This window comes from Pteropus medius, unplaced genomic scaffold (genome assembly GCF_902729225.1).
Source record: "Pteropus medius unplaced genomic scaffold, Ma_sr-lr_union100, whole genome shotgun sequence".
Lineage (NCBI taxonomy): Eukaryota > Metazoa > Chordata > Mammalia > Chiroptera > Pteropodidae > Pteropus > Pteropus medius.
In genome coordinates this window covers 18,009,485-18,025,826 of record NW_024351073.1, presented here as the reverse complement: position 1 = coordinate 18,025,826, position 16,342 = coordinate 18,009,485, and the positions used below count along the sequence as shown (strand labels likewise).

The window sequence follows — 16,342 nt, the reverse complement described above, 5'->3', positions numbered from 1 at the left end:
AAGGACAGATACTAACACACAATTGTTAATGTATCTTTCTATTCATTGGATGGCAAATAAAAAAAGCATGGGTAACTACTGATGTTTTTCAGGATTGGTTTTACAAATGTTTTGCTGTAGAAGCTGGAAATATATGAAGGAAAATGTCTTCTTTTAAAAATATTCTTACTTTTTGATAATGTACCTAGTCATCCACACAACTTAGAGCATCCAGCATGGAAGTTGGATATTTGCCACCAAATACAACTTCCTTGATCCAACCTTTATATCAAGGCCTTATTTCCACCTGTAAGAGCAATTATATTAAACAGAATTTTAATGATATTTTTAATAAACTTGAAGATAATGAATCACTCACAGTTACAGAAGCTTGGAATAAATACACAGTTTTAAGTTGTATCAAGAACATTGCTTCAGCTTTGCATGATGTAAAGCCATCAACTTTAAATGCTTGCTGGAAAAGCGGTATGGCCAGAAGTGGTTGTACCAGGGAATATGGTTCCAACAACTGAAGAGGGATTAACTTAGCATTAATTTATTAAGTAAATTTCAAGAAGGATCAGAAAGTTTGTAGATGATATTAATGAATGACTGGTTGATCACACATTAACTGATAATCAATTAATTCACTTAATATCTGAAGCCCATCCTGCTGATGACTATGGCAGTGACCTTGAATCACTTTCATTCACTGCAGAAAATATTTACAAAGCTCTTGAACTGGCTACAAAACTGGAAACTGAAATTCTAGATATTGCTCCAAACAAACATCCAACAAGCCTTAAAATTTCTAACAGATTTTTAAAAATGTTGCAGGGAATATCGAGGAATTTATGAAAACTTAGCAAAAGATGGGTTGGAAAAAGATCATCCAAAAACATAAAAATAATGCAACCAAAGTGGTAGTACTTCCAAATATTTTGAGTGACAAAGATGGTGACTTTGTGCTAATTAAAAGGATACGGTTGATTGCTTTAGATTACAGCACAGACACCGACAGCGAATATTATTTATTTTGGTTTTTCTGAATTTTCATTAACATTTTTTTGTGTGTGAAAATATTTGAAATGTTTTTATGCTTTCTGTCAGCCTATTTAGTATTTTTTTCATACTGGTGGACTTTTTATGCGGTTTTCTTCCACTTAATAAAGAAAAACACGGACGTGGTTCCATGGTGTAGCGGTTAGTGCGTCTGCTTTACACGCAGAAGGTCCTGGGTTCGAGCCCTAGTGGACCTCCGGTCCATGGTTTACGGCCATGCCACCCTGAACGAGCCCGATGACTCATCTCAGTAGCTGAGCAGGGTTGGGCCTGGTTAGTACTTGGATGGGAGACCACCTAGGAAGACCAGGTGCTGTAGGCATACATAATAATAATAATAAAGCATGGAACGGATAATCCACATAAATTGAGGGTTGGGTGTAATTTGCTTCTAGTTTTACGTTCAGATATGCCAGTTACATCATCAGTGCATCTCCATTAGTGCCAGATGTGGGACAAATTATATTTCAGTGGAAGCTTGTAACATTATATATAGCAGTTGAATATATTTGCTCTAATTTTTACTAAAATTAAAAAGTAAATTATATTATTTCAGTAGCATTCTGAATAACAACACAAGCATGGTGACTTATGGCACTTAGCACGTGCCAGGCCCTGGGTTAAACCCTGACTTGTATTAACTTTAATCCTCACTACAGTACTACAGTGTGGGCATAGTGTTTTATGTACATGGAAACAGGTACAGAGAAGTTAAGGACTTACCTAAGACCACGCAGCTCCTAAGTAGCAAAGCCAGGTTTGGAATCTATGCAGTGTGGTCCTACTCCTGGGCTTGTAACCACAAACTACTGTTTTGCTTAATGCTTTCAGCCAGCTGCTAGAAAGTTCTTTTCTCTATTACGTTATTATGTTCTTACGTTATTATAATAGAGATAGGCTAAATCATTATCTTTTCGCAACTGCATATCTACAAAGAATAAAAGCCGTTAAACGTGAGACACAGGAGAAAACTCTGAAGTCTTGTCAATTTTTATGATTAAAAAGCTTATTAAAGGTGATCTAGTTTTGGCGGGGAATCCTCACAAGAATGAAATAAAGTGTTATCGGCCAGGTGTAGTGGGGTTTCTAGTTTTATATCCATACTCATTCACAAATGATGAGAAAAAGATAACAACCTGGGGCCTTTTTATCTACTCTGAGATCAAAGTCAGCCAGTCCTAAAATTCCCACCATGAAATGCATTGTTGGAGAACAACCTAGAAATGGGAAGTGTGGTCTCTACCCTCTCTGAACTACCTGGGAAGGTGAATTACAGGTGACCCGTGAGACATCTTATTCATAAGTTCCAGCAGAGGGGGCTTTTGGAACAGAGACAGTGATGAGTGAGCAAGGGGAGCCCCCTCCACTCCCGCCGCCCCGCCCCGGAGCCGAGCTGCATGGGCAAGTCAGCAGGTGTTGGGTGGTATCTCTCTTCTCCCACCCCCCAGCTGAGGAGCTCGGTAGGAGCTGGTATGGGACCCAGTGAAGTTAGGGTGCTCCTATGAACGGTGCTTCAGGCTTTTGTTTTCCTTGGTGTTTTGGGTGTCTGCGTATCTGTCCTGCCTCTGGCATATTCTCGCATTCCTCTTCATTCACATTTATTCTGCCCTCAGCATTCATTCCATACCTCATAAATAGAACGTTTTTAAAAAGAAAAATTTAATTTTGATTCGAGGTTATATTCTGTAATGCTAGTAAACTTTCTCCCCACCCCCATCAAGTTGTTTTAGCTTAGAATCCTCGGTTGATTTTTCTTTGTGGTGCTTGATTTAAAAAAGTTTCCATGTATAGGCGATAATGGCCACTTTGACTGTGAGAGTCTCGAATTAGAAAATGGTTTTTTGAAAGATGTACCTAAAACATTGTCTTATAATGAATGTAGTGTTCTGAGTTAAAAAAAACTATTCAGCAGGAGGATAGAAGCAGAATTAGTGTTTCTTAGGGTTTGCTTTTCTCATACGGTATAAGGAAAACATGTGCCATGGAAATAATTAGGGTCGTTAAAGACCACGTTGGCTGTGGTTTGCTGACAGTTTCTTTCCTTAACTGTATACGTTTTCTCAGCCTTTAACATCCACTTACCGTTCTGTGGTGTATCCATTTATCCTGGGTATTTAAGTCAGGTTATTGTGAAAGCTCATTTGCACCTGTTGAAAATGCTGGCATAATTTCTACATCAGTACACCCCAGAAATCTGAGCCCTTCTGCCACTGCAGTTTCTCATTTCAGCTAGAACATTCTTTCTGAATGTGTGTGATAGGGTCGGGATCAGTGTGCCGTTGTCAGACGGTTCAGTCTTTTCCTGTGACTGCAGCGCTTGTTCACGGGAAGGGCTTGCAGTCCCTTCACCCCCCGCCCCCGCCTCCACTTTCGAATTAAGAAAAGAAAGGCTTAGATTATGTTTGTGGCAGCTGCTCACAAAAATCTTGTTTTCTTAAGAGCTGTGCTTGTCGTTGCTTAATGATGGTATGCATCGGACCGAGCTGGTGACAGTTCAGCTGCCATGAATGGGTGATGCCTCGGCATGGAAGAGCTGCTGTGTGTAGATCAGTGGACCGCCTCGTGTCTGTGCCCGGAGCAGGCTGCACGGCGGTCTCCCCACGCACACAGCGGTCCCTGGGGACAGTGGGCGAAGGGTGTCCAGGGCGTTGATATTTGGGGCCAGTGCTTCAGAATTCAGTGTAACTAACTGGTGGCCTGTGGCTTTGTTGCCAGCCAGAGCATTGACCTTCCTAAAGCCTATTTTGTCAAATGATTCCCATTCCGGTTAAATGGTGCAGGCTGTAGGATTAGATGGCTGTTTGTTTGACTTTTGAATACATGGTGTCTATTCCGAGCAGATTAAGACAGAAGCTGCTTAAGGACAGAGTGTATATTAAATACCGCTTGGTCGTCCTGGAAAGTAGCTCTTAGATAATGATATAATGAGAAAAAACACTCATTATCCAGCCCCTTGATTTACTTAAATCCCTTGTAGATTTTACTTTACCGCTCACCTTAAACCATTTCTTTCATCTGGTAAGTGGTTACAAACGCTATTTTGTTGTACTCTTTGAAACCATTTAAACTGGAAGATAAAAGTTCAAAATAAACAGACTGCCTTTTTAAAATAGAAACAAAATATAAAACTTACAAGATCAACACTTAAAGTTTCGATACTTAATTTCTCTTCAATTTAAAACGATTTACTAGGCATTCAACTAGGCGGGAACTGTCAGGTTTAGTCTCATTCAGGGCTGGGAGGTGCATGTGCTCACATCACCACTTCACTCACCTGTCGGAAGGTGGGGGGGCGTGCGCCCCGCCTGTCGCCGCCTCTTCTGAGCTTCCCAGGCAGGCCCTGTAGCTGTCTGTCCTCTCTGGGTGCTAGTTCTCGCTCTAGGCGTTAAGGGACTTAGGCCACCCTAAACCAAAACGGCACTTTTTCATCAACTTCCTCCCCGTTTACACCGCCCCCCATTTCTGCAAACCAGAAGAGGCAGTGTCTCTGTATTCTTCCTCTCTCTCCACTCACACCTCTCACCCCTTGTTTCTTTTGGCCCTTCTCATTGGGGCTGGGGACAGGGGAAGGGAAAGGGTGGCATCTCTTTTGACCTGGGCTGCTGTTGTCTGCCGTTTGTCTTGTTCTCTGTCTCCTTGTTTCTGTCTCTGCGCCCATGTCTGTCTCTTGGGTTCTTCAGTGGCTTATCCACCCCCCCACCCCCCCCCACCTCCCCCCACCAGGCCGAATTCAACATGTGAGATGTTTATAAAGTGTTTCAATTTTAGATATGTTTACTCCTCTCAGGTCATGAGGGTCATTTGCAGTGAGAAAGTCATCCAGAAAACAGGTGTCTGGTACCTGTTTTACCTGGTTTTATTTACTCCTGAAAATTTAGTAGAACAAGAGCTAGCATTTGTTGAGTACATTTTAAGCCCTTTACACATATTACTTCACAGAGCTCTCACCTCACCTTCATGGGATAGATATTATCATCAACCCTACTTTGCATGCAAAAATTGACAGAGAATTCAACCACTTGTCCAAATCACCAAGGTGGTAAGTGGCAGATCTGGATTCAATCTTAGACTATCTGGTTTCACAGCCTAAGCTTTTAACTTCACCAAATTAAGTCTGAATTTACCTTTTGTAAAAAAAATAAATAACATGAAACAGCATCCCTTTGTGAAGAAATCATAACATTTGAAACTCCTTTCAGTCAAAATAAACAGAAAGCTAAGATGTAATCCTGTCCAACTCTTTATTTTTCAGATATGGCAAATAAGTGCCTCAGAGGCAAATTATTTACCCATTGTCACACAGTAGTCAGAGGTAGAGGCAAGACCAAGGTAATTTACCCCCTTGTCCAGAGCACTTCTCACTACATGAAGTTGCTTCATTTATCCCAGAAAGTTTGAAAGTTTAATCTTATCTTGGAGGAGGAGAAAAAATATATATAGTTATACCTCGAGTTGCTCAGATGAATCAAATGCATTGTGATGGGATTTAAAAAAATTATACTGGGTAATTTATAGATTTAGTTAATTTAAAACAGTATTTTGAAGACATTATAAAGTAGTTCCTTAAGGTGACATTGTTTGCATGAATATGCAACTTTCAGAAGATAAATATATGACAATATAAGAATTCTCTATGATATAGTAGTTCAAATAGCTCAATTTTAAAGAAATACTACTGTAGGACATATATATATTAATATATATGTTTAAGAATCAGATCAAAAATATTAAAGTGAGTTGATAGTTTTTACAGGCTATAATAGTCTCTGGTATCTCTGTCACTAAGCCAAAAGAAGATTAAGATAATTATCAAAAGACTGAATTATGTATTCTGAATTAAATACATAATCCTCATTTGGATTACTTTCGGGTCAAATCTCTGATTCCTAATCATCTTTGTGTTACATGCAGAGCAATGTGGTTTTGCCATCTGAATCTTAAAAAGCTGGGCTCAGTTGATTGACCAGCAACAACCCATGAGAAAAAATCAGTTAGACACATGAATCTATTATAGATCAGAATTGAAACTCGTCAAGTTCAGGGTTTGTGTTGACTCTTTGCAGACTAGTATTAGTCATTTGGGTCCCCCAAAGTTTTCAAACCCATTTTGAGTCGTTTAATTTTCTCATTTCATCATAAATCCACCCTTTTTTTCCTAAGTCACCCAAAAGAGTTCTAGAATAAGTCTACTTAATGTGTTGGGCTATGATGGCAGATTCTAGTAAGGAAATTTTAGAGCTCCAAATACTGTTGCATTTCTGGAAGTCCCATTTTCTAGCTAAAAATCAATAAAGACAATGGCTTATTTTTTTGACTATGGGAATTGTCAGATGTGTAAAAGGCAGGAGAGTAGAGTGGTTAAGAGCCCAAGCTTTGGAGACTGATCATATGGGATTATAAAAGCCAGCTTTTGATAGGGCTAAAAGGTGATGTAGCTGAGTGATGGAAACAAGGCATGAGGAACAGAGAAGATAGGCCCTACATAAGAGGGCAGCCACTTAGCTCCATATGACAGTGACTCAACCAGAGAGTATAAGGGTAGTTGTCTCACCCCTGGCAGGCTCTTTCATTTACTTTTGGCACAGAGATGGATTTTATATTATATTACATTACATTATAGTTTCCAAACATGGACAGGCCAAAAAAACATGCCTGCAGCCCGATGTAGCCCTGATTCTGAAAAACATGGTGCCCCTGATAGACAAACAAGACTGTACAGTGTTTACCCAGGTAATTCTCTCCCTCCCCTGCAAGTCCGTGAAAGCCTGCCATGCTGGGCTTGCAGTGAAACTATTTTCTTTCTTTAAAGATTCGTAAAGACTCAACTTTTATTTTGCGATATATTTAAAGATGGAGGAGGAGGAGAGGGATAAAATAATCTTTAATTCTATGTTACATAAACTGAATTTAAGAAGATGAAATATAATCTAGGAATTCTAGGAGTGGGGAATTCTGCCACATTATTCAGTGATACAAATTGCCTAAAAGAACAGCCGCTGGGTTCCTCAGGTGTCATGTTAGCTTCAGTTCCTTTACTATAGGATTAACATTTGAGAAGTGTCTCTGAGGAAAATGTAATGCGTTTTTTGCCTTGAAAATCTATTTAACACAGATTGATTTACCATTTATATTATTTTCACATCATGTCACATGTACTTTGTTTCTTCAGCAGAATGCTATCTTGTTTTAGTTCATCTATGTATAATTACAACTTATTGTAAGTGAATAGAGGAAAGATAATACATTTGTTAGAAGCATCTTAAAATGAAGTTTAATTAATTCCTAATCTATGTTACCCTAATTAGTACAGCTTTGAATTTTTGTGCAATACTTACATTTAATAAAAAAGTTTTCTATTTTAAGGCCCCTCACCCTTGTTTGGAATTAAGCAGGATTTTGATTTCTAAGTATCTCTTCCTCCCACTCAAATCCTTAAAGGTCTGGTTTAGATCAGGCCTCCTCATGAAGATCTTTTCTGACCTCTCAGCCGATCCTGTTCTCCTTCTTTCCCAGACTATTACACTCCTTAGTGTCAGTACCATTAAGTTTAGCATTGTTTACCCTCTACAGAGCACAGCTACCCAAATTATACTCTATACTTGCCTCGAGGGGTCTGTGTAATATGTACATTTATATATGAGTACACATGTGTGTTTATCTCAAAAGGAAACATAAGAAAAAGATTATCCATTTTTCACTTGTATTTCTTAAATTAACTAGATAGCATTTACATAGCTGTAACTATCTCATGGTAAGACCGCATTAAACTGAAGAACTCACCAGTAATGGGTTTGGTGCAGGCTGCACACTTTTTGGCATAAAGACGATTGTAGCAATCCAAGCAGAATGGATAATCATCTCTGGACATAAATTCTTCTTCACAGAGCTCTTTTCTACAGCCACTACACAGGAAACACTCTTTGTGCCATGGCTCACCCCGGAACGTTACCCCACCTGAAGTTATCACCTGCCAAAGGATCACAAAACAGCAATGACTGTGGGAGCCATTACAATTCAGAACTTTCGTGATTCTCTTTTATGTCCACATGTGGTTTGGGCTACTCAAGCACCCTATGTCAGGATGTCCATTTCCTATGATTTTTTGAATTGATATGAAAAGCAAAAGGCTATAGGGATTAAATTGAACTAGTGAGAAATATCCTAATTTGTATTCTATAATGGAACAGAAAAGAAGCAGGGCCATGATGGATCCAGGAAGATATGAAAGAAGTTGCCTGTTGATTCCTTTGCTCATCTTTCTATGATTTTCTTGTTGGTCTTCAAAGATCTGCCATTAGAGCTGAGATATTTTTTACAATGTTCTTATTTTTACGTTTACCTTTTAAGGATACTGAAAAAAAGTTTTTTCTTGGAAGCTTTACTCCGGGTTTAAGAATATTCAGTGGTGGCAACTCTGAGTGGAATTGATAAGCACCATCATCTGCTAGCGATAGCTAACATTTCTTAAGTGCTTTTTCAGTCCTCAGCCCTGAGCTAAAGGATGACCTATTAACATTCTGAATACTGCTCCACAGCAGAGACTATTTTTTTCCCCTAAGAGATAAGTGAATACTTAGAGTTAGAGTGGTTAAGTCACTTGCCAAGATCACAGAGCAAACATTCTAACCTGCAGCCCATGTTCTTAAACATTGATACACTTCTGAGGAGAGATTACTTTGTATTGATAAATAGTTGATAAATCCTTGCTGAATAAATGTATAAATTTCAAGGGGAAAAAGTGTTTGGAAAGCAATTTCAACATTGTATCTAGAATGAATGGGAGACTGTGGGCAATTGCTAAGTTTTCAGCTTTAGGACTCTAAGTAATGAACACTGGTTGTACGTTGACCCTTTACCTGCGACGTGCTAAGGTTTTTGTCAGAGATGGTTATTATTCCTCCATAATGCACCTTTTTTCTAAAGTAGTTTAATTCACGGATTCTACTTTTTAAAAGGCAGAAACATCTATCTTTAGAATGACATGGGTAAATATTGGACACCTCTTCTTGTACAACACTTTTTAAGTCATAGCTTCTTTCAAATCCATGGCTATTGAGCTTCTGGAATAGCTGTGGAACCAAAAATGTGCTCATGTAAATGTCTTATAATGGCTGAAGCAAGGTGGTATCAGAGATTGTTCTTATAATCTCAGTCTTCAATTAAATAGACACAGAAAACATAGAGCCTATTCTAAGCCATCATATTGCTGACAAAGTAAAAAGTGTTATTTGCCTATGATACAGACTTTTGAAAACATTATTCTAAAGATATTTCAAAATCTTATAACAAATATCTTACAAATTAAAGATATTTAAAAGAAAAGTTATTTTTCCTAAAGGAAAAAGTATACTATTTTAAATAAGTAAATGGGAACTGTGATGGTCTGTATGAACACAAGCAATTTAAAATACTCCCTATTAACTTCAAATGCCTTATAGAAGGCACAGTGGAACTCAAGATTCCTTTGATTTATTTGATCAAATGATTAGCAGGCAACACTTAAAAGATTCAAAGCTTGAAAAATGTATTCACAGCGAAAACCTTGATAAGTAAGGTAAAACTGTTTAATTAGGGATAAGAAACTCAGAACATTAAAAATAGTTTGCTTGTGATTATTTTCCTTTTGAAGAGGCAGGTGGGCTAGGATGAAGTCTAATGTCTAAGGGTGGATTTTGCCACTGATCGGTCTCAGGATTTAGAACAAGTTTCTTCTCTGGCAAAGTGGAGACAATAATGATTTTGCATTTAGTATATGACAGCCAATGAATCGCAGAATACTCTATTTGAACCTTGAGAAGTTTAATTAAAAAACTTACAGTTTGAGGTTACTTGCTGTTTGAGAAAAAATAAATTTTAGCTTCACAAAAAAGCCTATGAAAAAAGTTTTAAGGGCCCGATTGTCAAGTAGTTTTTTTTTCTATTTTGTTTTGTTTATATTTAGTCTTTGGTTGGGTTGAAACTAATTGTTTTTCTTCATCTTGGATCGTCTTGATCAGAAACTTTTATATCAGGCTTTCGTTAAAGGACTTGTGGTTTAAAAAGTTAAATAGAAAATAATCTGGCATGTCATGATCTGTCTACTACCCAATATAAACATTTCATAAATGTTTGGTGACTTCAAATCATGTCCTAAATATAGGACAGGCTCCCATAACCTGGGAAATGCCAGTGATTTGGCCCCAAACAGTGCTCAGAACCTGATGTATTAGAGAATTTTCCTCCTTAAATCTTTATAGCATCAAAAGAAATTTTATATTGCATGCCCACTAAATGGTTTTAAGGCAATCCCTACAAGTCTCATTAATATTTTCACATAATTCTTTAAGAAACATAGCCCAAATATGGTCAACTTAGTGAGATAAATCTATCCACTTTATTACCAGCATCTGTTTCTAAATGCATGTCATTGACTCGTAATTCTTTGGAGCTTCACCTCACAGGGTCATAGGGTCTGACTGTTGCGTATAAAGTCATTTTCTAAGTCAGTGTTTCTGGTAGAGTAATGGAAGTCTCAGGTATAAGATAGTTTTATGTCATATTACCATCATTTGTAACTTTCAACCATCATTATAGTATAATTTAATAATTATAAATTGGAGTTTGTTGATGTCTCCTCAAATGCAGTAGTAGTATTTTAAATATCCCTAGAAAATTACTGCGTGCATGTTTGTGTGCTATGTGTGCATCCATGTTTGTATATGCATTTGTAGAAAGTGTTAATGAAACTTCTAGATGTCCAGATGCAAGTATATAAAAGGTCTTAAGATACTTGCCAAAGTAGCCCATAAATCAAAAGTATTTAGAAACCACTGTACTAATCCAATATGTTTTCATGATTCCGCTTTCTCAGTACAATTTATAGTGCTATTTTAAACTTATGATGCCTCACAGGTCAAGGATTTCTTTGAGAACATCAATACATATTTTTGGACTACAGATAGATTTATCAAGGTGATGGAGATGAGCAACTTTTTCTCATAAAGGCTTAGAGAATAAAAGAGAATTGGACAATGTTTACTTGAAAAAAATGACTTTTTTCTATTGAAAAACATATTTTCAATGGGTATCCAAGTCAGAGGGCCCTACATGATACTCTAGGACTGGAAGTGAAGCGAAGGAAACCAGTCAAAGCTCTTAACCTTCTTTCTATCTTTCTGTCTAATGAATCTCCCTGACGATCTCATCACTCTCTTGAGCCTTGCATAACCATCCTTTCGAAACAGAAAAGCTTCAAGCCAAGAAGACATTCGTGTTGCTGAGACATAATGTGAGGAGTTAAACATCTTGTTTAAATTGGTTCACTTCATCACTCTGTGAGACAAATCTATGTTTTTATGAAACTAAATGGATCGAAAATTATTTTCTATGAAATATTTTGTATTCAAAGAGAGATGCATATCCTCTAATAGATACATGAAATCTTATACAAGTGAATGGAACTGGAATATCAAATCACTTGATTTTGGAATGTTAAATTCATGTTCTGGGTGGAAATTTATAGTGATCAAAGTTGATGGTCCTCCTTGCTGTGACAGGTGGTGTTTTTGGACATATTGGAATTCAAACTGGCATGGATGTGTAAAGATAGATATAACATGATATTATCAGTTCATTCCAAATATATAGTGAGGCTAAAAAGCAATGGTCTGGAAGTTTCCACAAGCTTCACCTTCTTTAGATAATTACCTTCTTACAAAAGCTGCAGTAGTGAGCAAACTCCTTCTGAAAACACGGCACACAATAATAGCCACTGTCTTTGGAAATCAAAGGTTTAGTTCCCATCGGCTGTCGGCAATGCTCACACACAAAGCAGGTTTCATGCCAGTAATTGCCTTTAAATTCCATTTTGCGGGAACCTGTATCCCAGAAGAATCTGTTAGTACAAATCAAGTACAACTTTATTTTCTTTTAAGCAAATTACTTAAAATATATATTTTAAAGTTAAGATAATAAACTAATTGTTCTTATAAAAAATGTTTTGTTGATTTCCAAAAACATTTATCTGGAAAAAAAAGTAAATAGAGTTCAGCCATGATAACAGTGAATCACTCTTTCACTGAAACTTCTTCTGCCGCGTAAGCTACAATTTTGAGATGTGAAAGTACTATGAGTGGAGACTCTAAAAGGCTGCTTGTGGTTCAGGTAAATTTTAGGGATATTAGAAATGCTGGGAGAACAATCTCCTTAGATTGGTGTTGTGCAGTTATGGTCTCCTAGGAAGTCTTTGAATCTGTTATAAGAATATAAGAGAGAATCACGTTCTTATGTTGCTGTCTATAGGGATTGAGAAGAGGATCAAAACATGGAGAACTAGTGCTTGCCTAAAAGTTTAATGATTTTCATTGATCCTTATCCTCTCTAAGAGAGAATGAAGATGATTGACTCTCAAAACCAGTTGGTGTCAAGCTACAAAAACAATGGTTGGCTCCATTCTCCTTTGACAGAATGCTTTCTGGTGCCATTGTTTTTTTCTAGAACAGGATGTTTAATGCAGTGTTAGTATTATTGGTATAAATTTTATCTTTATTCTATCAGAGTCTGGTTCAAAATATTTCTATGGTTTAAGTTCATGAAAATAAACAGAACACTGTAATTTACCTGGGCAAGACAGAAAGAATAACCTTTTTATTTCTACTAAATGAGATCAACAGATAGCAAGAAAGCTCTCTTTCTCAAAAGCAAGGTCTTATTAGCTACTATACTTTTCCCAGGCTTGGACTTAATTCAAAGCTTTGCAGCTTCGGTTAGGCACCAGAATCCCCCTGTGATCTTACCAGGCATGATGGTCTTCTTGCAGTGGAAGCACTTGGAGGAGCACTCATTAGAATAACACTCAGAGCACAGCAGGCGCTCATCCTTGGCAACAAAAGGCTTTTCCACCAGAGAGTGATTACATTTGGCACAATTGAAGCATCTCTCATGCCAGTGCCGGCCTTTGTAACAAAGATCCTTCGAGACAGTGAATAAAGTTAATTAAAAGTATTTGCTACAAAACAGGGCATTTGATAAGAGAAAACTGAACACTCCTGGGACTCTGGTGCCAGTATGTTGTGCTGGTAGCTTGAGGGAAAGTTATTATTGATACTATTACCCATAAAGAGGAGACTCTCTGGGGCAATTAAGAGCTAGAGCTTGGGGTTTTCTTGGTTGGTCACTAACAACAGACTGAAAATAAATGGACTCTCTTCTGTTTCTTCTAATTTCTTCTACCTTCCCTTTATAAACAAGAAAGAATTTTTATGGAATGATTTTTGCTTTTAGGTTGTCATAACCTATTATCGTTTGATATTTAACTAAACAAAATCTCAAAATCATCTAACTAAAACAAAGGCAAAAAAAATGAAGAAAAAGGAAAAAGTACGATAATGTGCATCGTGGGTGGAATGGGCTGTAGGCGTGAAAGGTATCAAGGCACAAGGGGTTTAGTAGTGAGATGCTAATTTAAAGTTAGAAAATATAGATTTTTAAATTATGTACTTATTCATTTAGACTCTTGTCGTTCCAGAAATAACTCAATATTTTATCTGTGTAACTTTGGGCGAATAACTTCTTTAATATTTAACATCCTAAACTATATCCTAAGATCATTGAGAGGATTAAAGTTATGTTTTGCAGTGCTAAGCATGGTGCCTAGAAATTGATTGACGGTAACTTTGAAGATCCTCATATCCAGCAGCAGAGCAATAGAGTAACAGTCAAGTAAAGGAAAAGAGGCATTCCAAAGCATGTGTCTGCTGTTTATATGCAATAATTTTGTGAATTGAGATAAGACCTACCTTGGAATCTGATTCAATTGCTTCTTTGCACTCCTCACAATAGTTACAAAAGACATGATCATAACATGAAATGCAGTATGGATTGTCATCCTTTAATACATACTTCTTCCCAAGAAGTGATGTTGTGCAGTATTGACAGTCAAATTGAGCAGTTGTCATTTTGGCTTAATCCTGTGAATTAGAAAATGATTCATATATATATAAAAGCAAATTTCATTGATAGGAGAAATTATAAAGCCTCAATACAGTATGAGTCAAGCACTTGAATAAATTTTTATTTTCTTAAGAGAAAATCCACCAATTTAGAAAAATATACTGTAGTTATGGTGACACTTGGAGTGATTTAAGAAAGGCCACTCTCCCATCTTGGCAGTTTCTGTGTGTTTTGCTAACAAAATGCATCAAGCCAACAGCCAGATTGTGAAAAACATCTTGCATTTATCATCCACTAACTGTGGAATTCAATGAGAATGTGATGTGTTGAAATAAGATGATTTCACCTCAAGGACATAAATATGAATTGTTAATAGGGCTTTCACTAACTGTCATCACTTACTATCTTGCTGGAGAACTCTGGAGGCAGAGTTCCATGGAAATAACAAGTCATTTTTATTCTAACTAAAATAGAAATTAATAATCAAGTACATTGTATTTTCTGGGCCATTCTTTTATTTCTCAAGTCTTTTATAGGGTATCTATTTAATGAGAGTTCGGAAGTTTGTCCTAAGATCTTCCTCTACCATGTATTCTCCCTTGGGATATCCTCCCTACCTGTGGCTTCAACCTTCCCAAATATTCTCTTGACTCCAAAATCTCTAGCTTTAGAGATTTTGTTCATCACTTGACTCCCGAGCATCTCCATTTAAATGTACCATACCAAGCTAGCCAAATAAAACTCCATGTAAAATACATACATACATACATACATACATACATACATACATACATAAAACAGCAGGTAGAATTGAGTCCAAGTGCCAGGTCTTTGTGACTGCTGTTGAGCAATTGTTCAGATGTAAAAGTACAGATAAAACCATCAATAGTAGAAAGAGCTATAGGCTTATTCAGGTTGTAGGGCTAAATTAACATGTCTATAGAATGAATAATAGCAGCATCATCTTACAGAATGAAATATTAATATGAAATATAAAGCCAAAGCCAGGATAAGAATCCTAGTTTTTTTGTAAATTTAGGAAAACCATTAAAGAACAAAACATAGATTTCAAAGGTTTAACTAGGCATCGAACATGAGTTTTTTATTGTCACCAAAAGCAGTACCACTGATTTTCTTCAACAACTAAGATTTGTCATCTCTGGATTTACTGGAGTATACTAAGAACTATGAACATTTTCTAATTTTTCACAGCAGAATTTTTTTTTTAATTTTAGTAAAATGAGAAAATCAATTATTATGATGCTTTTTACAACATTTTAAATATTAGCTTTTATTTGCTACATTCAAATGACATTCCCATACATTCGCCTTCTTTTATTTTAATGATGATGTTTCCAGCAGTCTTGCTGAATATACATTATAATTAATTCTGTGTATAGAAGTTTTGCCATATTGTTCTTCACTAACAGAGAAAAGACTGAGGATTTGAAACACGTGAGTCTTTTCCCAGGAAATATAAAAATTTAGACTAGAAAGTTCCCAATGGAACATACCAAAATTATCTGCAAGGAACATTGAATTCTGTATTTGATTAATTCCACAGAAATGTCCCTTCCTAGTGAATACAAACACACTCAATGGATTATTGAGATCTGGGAAACAGGAGGAAAATTGACTTGATTTCCTTGAAAGATTTTAAAACGCATGTTTTATTTACATTCACAGTGATCAAGTATTTATCTCTTAATAGTGAAATAAAGCATATACCTTTAACTTTCGTCAATTAATGTGGCCACTTTCAAAATTAATATAAGTTTGTCTTAGATGTATAGAACAGCACCATAAAGCACGGCCTCTCAGGACTTGGGAATTCCCAGGCCATTTCCATTTTGTAAGGCTTTACTAAAAGCCTTATAAAATGAAGAAACACCAAAAGCCTTATATTATAAAATGAAGAAACACCAAAAAAGATTACAAAATTGATAGTTTCAAATGTATAGGAAATGTTAGATTTCTTAAGTCAAACTGTTATTTCTTATACTTTGCATATATATTAGAAATATTCCTTTCTATATACATCGCGTTTTATATTTTAAAGGTTTTAAAAATAAGTGGATCATAAATAAATAGAATTAGTATGCATCAAACCATCTTTTCCTTATGTTCATCAATAGAGAAATAATTCAGATGGGTGCAGTGATATCCAGAAAAAGATTTTGCATGTGGATAGTGGTCATGGAAATTGTCCAAACAAGGAAAATCTGGGATGCTGTGGATGGATGCAAAGAGTTGATGGCTGAGAGGGACCATTTCAGACACAAGAGAGGAGAGAGAGAGACAATAAAGTCCTCTCTCTCTCTAATACTCAGTTACCATAGAAATGTGCAAACTGTGGACACGATTCCAATAT

General features: G+C 36.6%; 2 protein-coding genes and 1 pseudogene across 2 annotated transcripts in view; 2 read left to right on the top strand and 1 right to left on the bottom strand.

Annotated features, from left to right (window-relative positions):
• TRIO (trio Rho guanine nucleotide exchange factor) overlaps positions 1-16,342 on the top strand; it is a 324,442-nt gene that overhangs the window by 75,156 nt on the left and 232,944 nt on the right. The gene's annotated exons all lie outside the window — the stretch shown is intronic.
• Positions 1,248-1,363, top strand: LOC120586443 (uncharacterized; annotated as a pseudogene).
• Positions 7,769-13,991, bottom strand: LOC120586095 (four and a half LIM domains protein 5-like). The gene is made up of 4 exons (XM_039842522.1): positions 13,818-13,991; positions 12,816-12,990; positions 11,728-11,897; positions 7,769-8,008 (listed from the first exon to the last, which is right to left on the bottom strand). The coding sequence occupies exons 1-4, from the start codon at positions 13,974-13,976 to the stop codon at positions 7,769-7,771; spliced, it is 744 nt and encodes a 247-aa protein (XP_039698456.1). The 5' UTR covers positions 13,977-13,991.

What these genes read in the sequence shown, in the direction of transcription:
- LOC120586095 (XM_039842522.1), bottom strand. Translation starts at nt 13,976, where the DNA reads ATGACAACTGCTCAATTTGACTGTCAATACTGCACAACATCACTTCTT. An exon ending in CAATTGAATCAGATTCCAAG is followed by an intron (nt 12,991 to 13,817) that starts GTAGGTCTTATC and finishes ACTGTCTCGAAG; the next exon opens with GATCTTTGTTACAAAGGCCG. An exon ending in ACTGCAGCTTTTGTAAGAAG is followed by an intron (nt 8,009 to 11,727) that starts GTAATTATCTAA and finishes ATCCTTTGGCAG; the next exon opens with GTGATAACTTCAGGTGGGGT.